Source organism: Lepeophtheirus salmonis, chromosome 5 (assembly GCF_016086655.4).
Source record: "Lepeophtheirus salmonis chromosome 5, UVic_Lsal_1.4, whole genome shotgun sequence".
Lineage (NCBI taxonomy): Eukaryota > Metazoa > Arthropoda > Copepoda > Siphonostomatoida > Caligidae > Lepeophtheirus > Lepeophtheirus salmonis.
In genome coordinates this window covers 22,061,707-22,076,770 of record NC_052135.2, presented here as the reverse complement: position 1 = coordinate 22,076,770, position 15,064 = coordinate 22,061,707, and the positions used below count along the sequence as shown (strand labels likewise).

Below are 15,064 nucleotides of genomic sequence, written 5' to 3'. Positions count from 1 at the left end.
GGCATTTAAGACATGATCTATCGCTGTTTAGTTCAGATAAAGCCTCGGTATCACCTACATTTTTTTTTCAAGTTGGAGATACTTCATCTGGAAATGACAAAGAATAAGACGTTGTATATACCTTGATTACTCCTATGTCTATTCAAAAGATACTGTATTGACATCATATGATCTTATAAAATGTATGAATTGTTAATATAAATTTAAATGTATTACTAACACTGAATTTTATTTATTTCTAATAGTTGAACAAGGTTTCCATAATGATGGCTACTAAACTATTGAATTCAAGCCTATTGTACGAGGTGTTTTACATAAACTGACAAATCCCAGCCTAATTCAGGGGAGTATATCACATCGACTGTTTATATAAATTGTCTTACAGATATGAATGAGGCAATTCATCCTATATTTAATGATGATCAGCTACGTTATTTGTACAATAGTAAAAAAAAATATAGCTTATATAAATATAAAATAGCTACTTCGACAAGGATTCTCTGGGTTTTATGTTATTAGTTCATATTTGTATGAATTGTTTAGATAAATTTAATTTGTATCTATATATTACTAACACTGAATTTTATTTTTAATAGTCGAACCGGTTTCCAAAATGACAGCTAATCAAATTATTTCAAACTTTTCTAAGGCACTGGAAGGAATAATGATGATCCCTGAAATTAGGTATCAAGAATTAAAATGAAACCTTCCACTTCACATTCAGAAGATCCATCAGAAATATTCAAGCGCCGACGGGAAAGTTTAAAGGCAATGGAACATATAGCTGGAGAAACATTTTTTGATTGCCAGATCCCTGAGGCATTTTAATGGCCATCCAATGATTAATCTCAGGAAAATGCTGATTCCTACATATATAAGGACTAGTTGTAAAACTCTCAAAGCAAAACATGTTTTATGAACGAAATAGTAAAAGTTAGATCATCACGTCTAAAGAATGAGAATGATAAACATTATATAAAAAGATCAAGAGAGTCTGAGAGACAAAACAACATTCGCATTCTTTAGATATGTTTATCTTGCTTCTACTGTTTAGTTCACCTTTATTAATAAACAAAGATTCTCTGCCTGTCTGTGGAAGACTCATTTTTGACAAGTGTGTGTAGCTAATGCTAAGTGCCTCATATTAAAAAAAGAATGTTGTTGTTGCCAACCTGAAAAATGATTTTTTATTTTCTCAAACTTTCTTTGCTCATTAACTATTGAGGAGAGAACATATTTTCTTGGGAGAGGTACCTTCCATATTATTCAATCAACGTCCGAGTAATGTTGGGTACTACCGCAAGTAAAATATGTTATTATAATAAATCCAAGCAATTCCGGGTACTCATGCTAGTATACTATAAAAGACAAAAATTATTCTTGTTTATTACATGCTTGACTGATATATTTTTAACTGCGGTTTTTCATATTACGTAAGAATTATAAATCAACACGCAAAACATCTGTTAGAATGATATGTATAATATCATATTATTATTTATAAAACATTATTACGAAGGATAAAATTTCATCCGTATATTAAGTACTTACTTGAATACTACACTTATTTAAACAATATTTTTGTAGATATCCCAAAAATATAAAAAATGGAATACTTACCCAGGGCTATCAACAAGGTGTAAGGGAAGGGGGAGAGGTGACAACCCCATGGATGATTAGACTCAGGAAAAAATGGGATACCTGTCAGAAAAGTTTTTACAAAATCAACTCTCCTCCCCCCGCCCATAGAAAAATTCTTAAAATACCTAATTACGGGCCCGAAAATGTTTTATTACTGTTTATCTAGGGTATTCATAGATTTTTTTAGTACTGAAACCCGTAAATGGGACAAATCATTTTTACAAAATCCACTTTTTACTATTTTTCTTTTGAGATTAGGATGATAAAACCTTTTATTCATCACAAGTTATTTAAAATAATATGTGTATATCAGACAAGATACTTATAAAATTTAATCTTAATATGATATTTACTTGATTTTTAAAACTGGTCATTTCAATACTGTAAAATTTAAATAATCTGAACTTAATCAATTTTTAATTGCAAGCTTATATAATAAGTAATAATTAATAGTTTTAGGTCTAAGTATCAAATAAAATATTTAGAGGACTATGAAAAATTAAGCACTTCTATTATAGAAATAGTATGAACGAACTCATCAACAACTATAACAATTCTTGTTTATCTTAATATTATATAGTTTTTATAATTTATTATCAGAATATAAAAACCACGATTTGAGAGGAATATACCCCAATATGCGAGGAGTCAGAATAATTCCAAACACCACTTTATGCGAAATCTGTGGTGTTTGAAACCACGTTATGCAGGGACCCCTTATACTTTGATTTCCAAAAAGACACGTAACCCCACGATTTTAGTAGTTTAGATGGGGTAGGGCTATGTTATTAGTTTGACATTCATAAAATTTAAGAATGGGCTTAAAATATTAATAAATTTTAACTATAATATTTTTATCAAAAAAAATTGAATTTTGGTATTTCTTTATTTCTAATTTGACTTTTATTTCAAGTCGAATGAATGTGGATTTAACCAATAAAAAACTGGACATGTTAGGAATTTTTATGAATGTATATACGAGTATACACACACAAAGAGGGAAAATAAGACTCTCATTCTGCATCTAGCAAGGATATTGGTAGAAATTACTACAACATCGATTCTCAATTCTACTCATAGTACAAGAAGGACTTACACTTATAACTCCCCAAAAAATCACCAGTGTTATCCTCCCTGTCATTCATGAGCACACATTCTTTATATTTAGAATCAAAGAATACTGATAAGAGTTGAAAACTTTCAGCATTTTTAGGGTGCGAGTTTTGTTATTGTTGGCAACGGGACCTGTATTCTTTATTTTTAAAAGTTGTTATCATTTTTATTCAATACTTGACGAGAGAACATCGAAGTATAAAGTTTAACCACGAATGTGAGTGCTCATGAAATATACAGAGTATCACTGAGGGGTTAATGGGGAGTTGTGAGGGAAGTCCTTGTACGTTAGACTCAAAGTAAAATTGAGGAACGAAAAAGGAGTAATCCCTTCATATGGTATTTCTTATTAGACAGTAGTACTTGAATGAAACGTCATGATAGCATAGCTTACAGTGTTAATTTTCGTTTAAATACTTCGGATTTACAAACCTAATAATGTTATCAATTTGTAAAATATAAAACCTTGTTCAGGTTGCAACTACAAAAAGTGGCACACTCCTCTAAGGTAATATTTTTTAAAGCTATAATTATAGGACTAATTTTAGAACTGTCTCAATCAATTGAATATTGATATCTTTGTGTTAAATGATTCTTAAACATTTTATAGTGTTTACCACCTGAGACAATATCATAATCTCCAAGAACATCCATTGTTATGCCCCATCTGAATATAAACAGAGTAGGCTTAACACAAGAGAGATGTTAACTTGTGCATGGAAAGTCCAATCACTCAAACTATCACAAATCCGTTTGAGAGCCAATCAAGACATTCTTATGATGTGACAACAAGACAAGTAAATAGGCTGATGGACAGTTGTTGGTTCAGTATGCCAAGAATCGCCACTTTCCCTATGGTATTGGGCGAACTCCATACAAAGCAATGTATGGTCATCTGATAAAGGTCGGACTTGAGCACTTACATTTATCCAAAGAGTGTGGTATAACCAAAAAATAGATGATTTTGGAGATGTGTGGGAATATAGACTAGGAAAGGCCCTAAGTGGAGGGGATAGAGAGAACACTTGTTGATGACATGAAATGTGTATTCTGTCAACAAACTGTTTTCCAGAGTACAAAAGTTTCCATCAGGTGCCATAAATGTCACGCTTCAGAAACTTGCAGCGTTGCCATAGGGGAAATTAAGATGATTGGACATATCTAAAGTGCTCACATGGCAAATCTGCTCATGACCGTCAAGAGCAACAGAGATGAGCTAATAACAAAGAAGAAGAACAAACAAGCAGGATGCTGAAACTCCCATCACGGAAGTTTAAGGAGGATGGGTTAGGAAAGTGCACGAATTCCCAATTCCAAGTATGGACCGTGAAAAACAGAAAAAATGATGTCTTAAAACAATCTTTTGTAAGTGTTGTATATAATTACATCTAGTTAAAACAGAGGCACACACGCTACTAAAATAAATAATTGTTTTTAAAATATAAAATACTGTGATAGATGAAATTGGTAAAGTAAGCCTACTTTTTATTATAAATAATATACATAATATCCCCCCCATCAATTGAGCCGGGGCGAAGTTAATTAATGTGCCTTGTCTTGACTTTGTCCCGGATTATCACAGTGCAGATTGGTTCGCCAACCTTGCTCACTAAAGTCCCCAGGACACATTTGTTCTCACGTTTATGGTAACTTTTACACCAGACCATCATTTATTTTCTGTAGCCCCTATCATATACAATAGGGAACTTGATATAGGTTTCAGTAGGAGTGGTGCACAGGAAGCAATGAAACCATCTAGGTGGGTTCATATTGGACGAGTTAAAAAAAGTTTAGCCGGAGTTCGCCCACCATTGAGCGGTGTAGAGCAATATGAGAAAAACTGTTCATCTAGGGAGTTATTGGGGTTCTTTTTACCATACCCTTCACAATTCTAACTGCTATTTCTGCCTAAACATTCGATTCAGGGTGATATGGTGGCAAGAGCCTGTGTTCGCTCAACTTTGATCTGAACCATGAAGTACTGAACTGAGGTCCATTATCTGAGTGGACAATTCGAGGAAATACAAACCTTGTGAACCACGAGAATAATTGCTTGAGTGTCTCTTCAGTGGAAGTACTTGACATAGTCGCGGCCTCTATCCATTTGGATCTCGATTCTATCAGCATCAGAACAACTTTCCCGTTTACTTTGGCATAAACGATATAAATACGCTCCCAAGCATCGGTAGGAGTAAAGGGAACATATTGTGACGAAGGCGAGGATGCGTGTACCTGCCAAGTTTTGTAGGCTGCCACATAGTACCTGATGTCGTCATCGATACTGGGCCGCCACAATTTCTGCCAGGCTATGCCCACGGTGTGTCAGGTGCAGTTACTCCAAGAACCTTTGTCGTGGATACTTGGGCACTATCAGCCGAATGCCCCACCACAGCAACTCATTCTTGATACATAAACAATTCCTCTTCCTGGGGTAGGCTCTTGACTTTACAACATTCGTGGCTTGACGTAGTTTTTTATCGTTATCATACGCCTTCAAAATGTCCTCACCACAAGAGCCTGAGTCTGTTAAGAGGTTACACATCACCATGTCAACTTCGTCCCCGACGGGTAGAGGCTCATCAAATGGCCCACGAGAGAACGTATTAGCGTGAGAGATCTCCGCTCCTTCGACGAGTTTGATTTTGAAGTTGAACATAGATAACTGGACAGTAAAACGAGCTAGTCTTGCAGTGACAACTTGTGGGAGTTCCTTCTTCTCGGACTCAAGATGTACTCCAAGGCCTTGTGGTGAGTCTTGATGGTAAAAGGACGACCTGATAGATATCTCTCGAACTTTGACAGGCCAAACATGATAGCAGCTGCTTCTCGCTCGATCTGAGAATAATTTTTCTGAGCCTGAGACAGCTAACAGGATGCAAATGCAAAATGACATTCTTTATGTTATACAGTAACACACCAAGCCCAAGCTGTGATGCATCTGTAGTTAAAGTTAGCTGACAAGACGGGGCGTAATGCATAAGGCAGGGGGCTTCTGACAAGGCTTTCTTGATGGATACATTTGTGCGCGGCTAAAACGGAACACTCTGGAAATTTTTTTAAATAGTTAAATAATTATGTAATTTTTAAAGTGATCAACGAATTAATTTATTTACCATGAAAGATGATAGTCTTAGACACATGTCTATTCAATATAGCTGCCCATGTTCTCCACTACCAACTCCAGCCTGGACCGGAACTTGCTGCATGACTTGACGATGAAGCTTTTGTCGAGTTTCACTCAGGCATTCTTGAGGGCAGACTTCAGCTTGTCCTTGGACTTGTATTGGACTCCCAACAGCATCCCCTTTAAACGCCCAAACACTGAGGAGTCAAGCGGCGAACAAGAATTCCGATAGAAGAAGGCTGGAATCTCGATCTGAAGGAACTCTTGGGTAAAGTTGCTTGTGTGGTAGCTGGCACCGTCCTGCTGCCACCACCACCTGTCCCTGTAAGTAGCCCTGGCCCAAGGGAACACTTTGTCCTTCAAGTATTGGCAGTACGTCTCGGAGTCCAAGAAGATGAGATCACATTTCTGACCATCGGGCGCAACAAAAGCCAGCACCTGGAGGTTGGCGAAGTGCCGTTCCTTACCCACATGCACCACGTCATCATCCCTGGCACTGAGAGACTCCGCTAGATAAAATTCGCTGTCATTGGCCACCAGTTCGCCTAGGCTGAAGGGCGTCTCATCCGTGAACAAAACGACACATCGGCTGGCTTTTTCTTAAGCTTGTTGAGAAGAACCTTCGACCTTGTCTACAGGCTTGAGGACTTGACGAGAGGTTCTCTTATAGACCTTAAGGGCAAAATCTTTCTTAACTAGTCTCTGCATTCTCTAAAGCTCGTCCCAGCTGGATTACTTCCTCCAGCTTGACGATCTTTTTTCCGACACCCGCTGACTTAATTGGAGGGCGGACGTATTCTTCACAATACCTCAAACGAGGACATTTTTAAGATATAAAATACTGTGATAGATAAAGCACAACATTTGATGATGGAAAATATTTCATTTTTTTTGTTTTTGTCTATTTTGAAGAAACAAATAAAATTTATATGAAATATACAACAGTGTAATACGAATATTATTAAATAGGATCAACGATTCTAATGTAAAATTTTATAAATTGCCCACTCTAACGGGCTTCTTGCAGATTGCACGAAACATATATATGTATGTACATTAGACAGTCTTATTTAGGGGTTAGCGTTTATCCTCTGAACAAAGAACTTTTCTGCATGGGACAATACTAAAACTTACTTTGGCAAAGTTTGAGGCCTCGCATGTCATTTTTGACGTAGTACGATCCATTTTAGTTAGGAAAATTGTATTTTGAATGAAAATCGGCTATTTTTAGGCATCTTGTACCGTACCAAATATTATGCTATGAGTAAAGAATTGTATTTTTTATATTTTTCGAAATTCAGTTTATCAGTTAAAAATATTTTGCATCTAATTTTGTTTTTTATCAAACAGGAAAACACCAAATCATCGAGTACATCTTAGAAATCAGCAGAATGGTATTTGTGCAGAGGGAAAAAATACTCACTCGAAAAGGGGACAATGAATATTTTATGACATATTTGTACATCAATATTAAATCAAATAATGAAAGAGTCTAGCAATGGAGAATAACATAGGATGCAATGTGCAATGTTCATCATACAGACTATAATTATTAGTGTTAGGTTTTGATTTGAACAACATAGACCGGGGTAAGACCGTTATTGTTTTTTAGTGGATTAAACTAATTCTGTTCTTTGACGAACTTCCATATACCAGTTTCGAATAAAATTCTGTCAAAATTGTTTCCAAATAGCATTTCGGTCTGGATCAGTTTTACGAAAAATTGGCTTGGATCAGTCTCGTTGATGACGTCATATGCGTTTCAATATATTGAACATTGGTAGAATAACATAAATGAAGTTAAATGTGTTGCATAAATCATATTTGTACACCTCATAAATCAGGCCCCCTATTTAAAAACGATTAAATTTCAGCCTACGGTCTGACTCCATAATATCGGTCCAAATTGGTCTAGAAAAAATCACAAAAGCCCCCCAAATAAAAGAATCGGTCTTGAACCGAGTTCCAACACTAATAACTATGTACAACTCGAGAATAGGAAACAATGTTGTTGTTCCTTTTGAATAGAAAAACGTTACCAGCTCTCTTAATAAAGAAGAGTAAGTGCAGATGTACACTTGTAATATGTTGTATATTGTTGGGAAGAGCTAGTTATTTTTGCCCGTGAAACGAATAATAGTCGTAGCAGAACCATGAGCGTCTTTTTAAATAAACATATTCATCTTCAATTTCGTTTGAGAATTAAGCTAGTTGTATGTTGTTATATACTTAACATATTCGCAAACAAAAACGAAAATACTTTCTCTTTTGAGATATCTTCATTAGATTTGAATGTAACATACATAACTTGTTGTTCACTTTTGTCTTATTCTAGTAATTATGTACCTATTTACATGATATAGGTAAACACAGGACTTTAATAGTGTTTTGAAAGCTTCATACATTGATTGCTATTTTTATATATTTTTAATTTATAGGTGGGAGTAAGAATCTACAACAGGAATAATAGTAACAGGTAATTTTACACTAGGTTGAGTAATAATATGATTAGAGATTCGTATAAAATTGATGTGCAACATATATGTACATTGTACGTGTCTGCATAATCATATGTAAAATATAGTTCGTATTTAACCTTCCAATTAAGAAGCAAACAAAAAAACATGCATATTACGGCCTGATTTAAGAGTCGAACGAACGAAATCATTTAGGGTGTATCTCTCGTTATAACTTATCACTTAGCTATTCATAAAAGAATTGAATGAGAGGGTTGTTGTTTCATTGCTTGGATAATTGCCAGTCCAACGCCTCCTTCCCTCAACAGCCAGGGCAGACTTTTATATATTATTAAAAATATACAATATATAACTAACATATACATATATGTATATATGAGTGTATTAGAAGCATACAAACGAATACCGGGAAGTGACTCTCCTCACTCTCTCTAGAAATCAGTCACGAACACTCTCACGCATGTAATAAAACTCAATTCACTTTGGAATAGAAACCATGAAAAGCTTTGATCCAGAGACTATATCCATTGTAGATTGGAAGAAAATTAACCCCAGCTACAAGGTGCACAAATCTCTAAACTGTCCTGAGTGTGGAAAATGTGTCTCACAATTTTGTTCAGGCTGTCATTCTGTGGGTTATTGTTCCAAAGAGCATCAAAAAAACCATTGGCTTCAGGGACATAAAAATGAGTGCTGTGCCTATAAATTAGTCAAAAAAGAAGGGCATGGCCGTATCCTCATTGTGACGCGCGATATTGAGCCTGGAGAAGTAATTTTTGAGGAATCTCCCATCACAGTAGGACCAAAGTAAGTACAGAACAAACTGAACCTAATCCTTTCGAAAGAAGTCATACACAACAATCTCAGACAGTTTTGTCAGCCAGTTTGCTTAGGTTGCTACAAAAACGTCAATGGAACATCAATTTGTTCTGGTTGTAACTGGCCAATGTGTGGTAATATTGAGTGTGAAAAAGCGCCGATACACTCCAAAAAAGAATGCGCATTACTTGCTGACTGTCATCTTAAACCCATTATCGATCTTAATAAACCCGAAAAAGACCTACCCATTTATCAATTCCTAACTGCTCTTCGATGTCTTCTAGTTAAAGAGTTCCGTCCTGATAATTGGTCCATCCTAGAATCCATGGAATCGCACACTGAGCTCCGGAAAAATGAAGAGTCATATCGAGTCAATCAGGTTAATATTGTCAAATTCATTCTGGAACGGATTAAATACGGTATATATTTTTATCCCAACGTGTTATTTTAATTATGAATGTATTCTTATTTATTTTAGATACAACAGTAGAGGATATCAACAAGTGTATTGACGTTATGGATGTTAATGCTTTCGAAATACGATCTCATGAATTTAGTATTGCAGGTTTATACCCAATGACAGCAATGATGAATTCAAATTGCTCTCCAAATACGCAAAATAGTATAGATGAAAACTATATATGTAGAGTAATGGCGATAACTAGAATACCAAAAGGCTCTGAAATCAACTCAACTTATACTCGAACTCTCTCGGGAACTCTATATAGACGAAACCAGCTAAAGGAATCAAAATACTTTGACTGTAAATGTGAAAGATGTTGTGATCCAACGGAATTAAACTCACATTTTAGTACTCTCTTATGTCAAGCTATACTCCCAAGTATCTCAAAGACATGTAAAGGTTTTGTCTATTCTGAGAATTCATTAAATACTAATGCATCATGGATTTGTAGAGCTTGTGGAGCCGTTATGAGTCATGAAGAGGTCACAGAGCTCACTCAAAAACTAGAAGTTGAAATTGAAAAAGAGTTTTTGACAATCGATGACTATGAAAACTTTCTCAAGGTTCGATAATCCTAACTCACCCTTCCAGGTTAGTATTGCCTACTCATTTCCTCTTTTTAATATATTTTTCAGAATCGCCTCCTCAAATTTCTTCATCCAAATCATTACATAATTGTGGACTTCAAATTTATCTTAATGAAAGCCCTTAGCAGAGCAGAGTACGATCCTGAAATAAGAATCCAAAGAGAAATTCGGAAGAAAAGAATAATTGAGGATATACTCGATGTCCATTCTCTAATAACTCCTGGCTACTTTCGTATAAGAGCTATGCTAGTATCAGAGCGATGTATGGTCATGATGAGCATTGCGTTTCATAATCTCAGCAATTCTAATAAAAATGAAATATTTTTAGAGGAGTGTGAAAGGATCATTGATGGTTTGGAGGAATGTGTGAGCATACTTCGCTTTGAAAATACTAATTCTGTAGAGGGGCAAAGATACAAAGCCTGTGTAAATTATATTGAGAAATTAAAAAACATCATTGAGATGCGAAAAAATAAGACAATGATTCCAGCCTCATCTTGATAGAAACTTTACAGTGTATACACATATAAAGTTAAACCTTGCACATATTTAAAAAAAATATAAATTGTCATAAATACACAGAACATTAATTTCCTTAAATATCACAATTTTCAAAAATAATATTTTATTAATTATATTAAATAATTGTCATATTTGCCTGTAAAAACAAAAGAAGCTAGAATTATTTTTCTCGGAATGGATCCTGGATGACATTTTTTATCATTGGGCGAATTATCGTCCATTTATATCAATAAATTGTTTTGATTAATCCTTTAGAGTCGCTGGAAATCAAAGAAATCATCAAAATAATTAGAAATTGATAGATCTTATATAAAAATACCCATATCATGCCCAAATTAAGTCTCATAGAACAAATGAAGTTTCTAATCTATAGACAATATTTTGGGGTATCTATGCATCCCACAAATTTGAATGTGTAGCCTATAATTGACTAAAATATGTCTGAAAAATATTTGGCTATATGTATATTTGGTGTAAAAAATAATTGGACAACATTTTTTCTTTTTTACAATTTCTTTGTTCAGTATAGTTTTTGTGTTAACTCACTATATATTATAAGTATCCATTTATATTACAAAATACCTTTTCATCATTCATGACATAATGGGTAACTAACTAAATTGTTGTCATTGTATGGGGAATCATAATTACGATTAAATTGTTTAACCTTTACTATAAAAAAAATCTCAAAAAATCTTAACTTTTAAAGTTATTAGAGATTTAATTTTGAAAAAAAATAATAATACTGATAATGTTGAAGTTTTGTGGACTCATATATTGAAATAATCCGAAGATAAAATGAATAATCTTAGTAGTATGAAATTAGGCATGGATTAATAACATCTGCTCGGATTACAATTCGGTTTTAAAATCACACAACCTCTCATTAGAAGAATTTTGTTTTGCTTCAATAAGTTATATAAATATATTCTTTTATTGTAAATTAGTTATAAATAGACATTATTTTGCATATAAATTGATTATTCTTTCTAGACGTAAAATATGCCTTCAAATTGTGTTGTTCCTTTTTCCCACACTGGCAAAACATCTGATCGAAAGTTCAATGCTAATAAAATAAGAACTTCTTTGTATAAAGTTCCAACATCAAATATGGAAATTCTTAATAAATGGAAATCAGCAATACCAATAAATTAGATACCTGGTAAAACTATTTATTTTAGTGACATTTTATGAGTGTTTATACACAATTATTATTGTTTATATAGATGGTAAATCCGTTGATAGTTCCAACAAAGTTTTATTTTTCTTCATTTTAAACATTAAGATTTTGAAAAAGAAACTAAATGAAAAAATGGAGAACGAAAAAGACGTATCTTTAGAAAAAGTCCATCTTCAGTATTTAAAAAAATTGACAATTAAACAAAAGACCAATATAATGTCAATGGCTGACCTAAGGCGTAATCGGAAAGTGATGAAATAGAATTAAGTGGACAAAAGTTTTAAAGAGAAGAGGATATTTAAAATTTGTCGGAGGTCAAACAACAAATTAGATTTCAATAGTGTGCCTACAAAAATAAGAGTAGATTTAATGGAAGATGAAGTTCAATACCTGTATATAACAAAGTCAGATTAAGATATTTTTTACAACACGTAAAATTAGTGAGATGATAACCCTTTTTGAGGAAATAATTAATTATTATTTCGATTTAATAACTATATTTTTATTTAATTAATGATTCATAACTAGTTTTAATTCATTTTAGGTTGTCCAGTTATTGGATTTAGTGTAATAATTCAAACACAGACTTGAAATATCAAATGTGGAATACTGCAAATAAGATTTTAATCAATGAAATAAGTCATTGGTGGTTGCAGAGCGATTAAATTTATGTATCAAAGTTTTTAATTTACTTGCTTTTTTGAAGACTAAGTATGAGGACGTTATCAAAGAGTATTAATTAAAAGCTTCAATCAAACCATTTCCGATCAAGCTGAATTAATTTCGAATGAAAAAATGTCATTTATTTCCGAGCAATACATTATAGTATTTTCAAATAAAAAGAATAATTATAGAACTGAACAAGAAAAAAGTTTATTTGTTACTTTATATGTGAATTACACTACTTCGAGGGATCAATGTAACCATGAGTTATTCCAATTAAAGATTCATAGTATTCATATCTAAATATAATGTAATATCCGGAAGTTAAAGTGAAACTTGTTGTCATAATGAAATATCAGTTCAATTTGAAATGAAATAAATATCAAACAAAGTTCCTTATGTGCCGTGTTTTCAGTTTTAGTAGTAGTGATAATTACAATTTGTTGCATTAAAATAGGTAAAATATGGACTAATTCATGCTTAAAATGTTGAATAATACACACTTAAGTTCTGTATTCATAATATAAGTTTGAAACTCCTGAGATTAAAGGTACATATTCACGCAGAAATTGTCTATATATTTATAGGGGAGGATGAGGCATCCTTGATAATAAACTCTTCAAAAATGAACCACAAACATATAATCATCTAGGAAATCCAATCAGAAACACAATTTTCAGCACTTTTAATACATTAGAAATGGGAAATCAAATCCAAATATAAGAGGTGAGACATAAATGACATAATGTAAAGTCATCTATAGATGAAAACAAGTTCATGAAGCGACGCTTTTCTCCAATACAAGATAAATATCATGAACTACGAAGGAACTTACAATCTCATAACTATGTTATGGATATTCCTTCAAAAAATGTCTTCCTTTGATGTGGTTTATTAGAGGTATTTCCTCCATTCTCACTAATAAAGGCGATCTACAATTAAAAAGATAGATATGAAAGGAATAAAAGGAAATCTTGTATAAAAAATTAGCTCTTTCTTTGACAGAATTGAATTATACTTGATCATTACTTTAGGAGGACTCTTTCAAGTTTTACAACCAAAACAGGAAATTTTCCCACAAAATCTTTCACCCAATGATTCACAATTCCATAATTGACTACTTAAATTACGAATTAGGGTTTTCAATGAACAATCGGATAAGTCCATATTTCTCCGTTCATGATTCGTCACTTTTAAACAACAATTAATTCTTCTCTTCTACAATTGTTATTTAATAGAATAATTATTTATTTTAAAAGTTTTAATGATGAGGTTGCGTAGCTTGTGTCTATCTAGATGTTAAGTAATCCATGAAAAGGGATACATTTTTCAATAATTCATTAATATTGATTTTGTTTAGGTAATTATCTTCATTTATAAAGTGGTTATTTTTTAAATATTAAAACACAGTCTAATCAGGCCAGATAAAAGGATATTTTTTAGTGGGGGGAAGGGGGAATATTTTTTTCCATTTTCCTACTCTAATATGATGCTACTTTAAAAAAAATAATAATAAAGGTCCCTTCTCAATAGATAATTTAGTTCATTTTTGATGACTTTTTTTGAAACCGTTTTTGTATCCCTTTGGGACTATGTCGATATTTAGTGTCAATTTTCTTAGAAAGTAATGTTTTTCTCTATTTCTAAAAGGTTATTTTTATATATAAAAGTATATGATACTTTCTACAATAGGCCTTCATTTCAATTCTTTATAAAGTAACTTTTACATAAATTCAGTCTGAATATTCCCGAATCCAATACACACTCCATACTCCGGGGAACCATCCCTGAGTCCAATTTCTTCTATCCTTGGAATATTTTTCTTAACCTTCAAAAGCTCGATGGTTTGTATTCCATATAACTTGAACCCTTTTTTTTCAAGAACTAAATCTCTAATAACTAATCCTTCATATTATTTAGTTCATAATTTACATATAGTTCTTCTTGTCTTTCTACATTCAAGACTGAGGCTTATACTCTTATATTGTTTTCTTAAGAATGTTTGATATTTATTGAAACAATATTGAAAATATTATACTACATATAAATACAAATGAATTTTCAGAACTTTAACGAGTTTTATTTTAACACTAGGAAGATTTGACGTATGGGTTACTACGTGTCAGAAGGATTTTCCTTGTACTGTTTTTGCCTTGCAACATTTTCGCCTTGAGAATTGTTTGCCCTGGATAATAATAGAAGGAATACTCATGGACATCTAGAGCTATCTGGACTACATTTTTTTCATAAATAAAAAAGTGCACCGGCTCCAAGACACGGCTTGTTTTTAAAATTGATTACTCATTGTTTTTAGTAGTGAAAGAGATCATACTTAACATATATAGCTTCAGGATTCCGATCATCACTGTTAAGTTTCAGGTTGCGGGATGGAAGTACTGTACCCCAAATGTAGTCAAGGTTATGACGGCACTCCCAAGACTCCTAAAATCCTATACCAGAGTTTTTTTCTGGTTT

The 15,064-nt window shown here is 33.1% G+C and overlaps 1 protein-coding gene and 1 long non-coding RNA gene across 2 annotated transcripts; one reads left to right on the top strand and one right to left on the bottom strand.

Annotated features, from left to right (window-relative positions):
- Nucleotides 1-3,806: 3,806 nt before the first annotated feature.
- LOC121118000 (SET domain-containing protein SmydA-8) lies at nt 3,807-10,824 on the top strand. The gene is made up of 6 exons (XM_040712533.2): nt 3,807-4,119; nt 7,229-7,467; nt 7,535-9,162; nt 9,223-9,593; nt 9,653-10,200; nt 10,273-10,824. Exons 3-6 carry the CDS (start codon nt 8,852-8,854, stop codon nt 10,723-10,725), a joined length of 1,683 nt encoding a protein of 560 aa, XP_040568467.1. The 5' UTR covers nt 3,807-4,119; nt 7,229-7,467; nt 7,535-8,851; the 3' UTR covers nt 10,726-10,824.
- A 1,588-nt stretch (nt 10,825-12,412) lies between these two features.
- LOC139905375 (uncharacterized) lies at nt 12,413-13,790 on the bottom strand. The gene is made up of 2 exons (XR_011780051.1): nt 13,619-13,790; nt 12,413-13,521 (listed from the first exon to the last, which is right to left on the bottom strand). It is a non-coding gene; the product is annotated as an uncharacterized lncRNA (long non-coding RNA).
- Nucleotides 13,791-15,064: the final 1,274 nt, after the last annotated feature.

Bases quoted from the DNA above. Each gene is read 5' to 3' on its own strand.
- LOC121118000 (XM_040712533.2), top strand. From the start codon at position 8,852: ATGAAAAGCTTTGATCCAGAGACTATATCCATTGTAGATTGGAAGAAA. The intron at 9,163-9,222 runs GTAAGTACAGAA...CAACAATCTCAG, and splicing joins CCCATCACAGTAGGACCAAA to ACAGTTTTGTCAGCCAGTTT. The intron at 9,594-9,652 runs GTATATATTTTT...TATTTATTTTAG, and splicing joins TCTGGAACGGATTAAATACG to ATACAACAGTAGAGGATATC.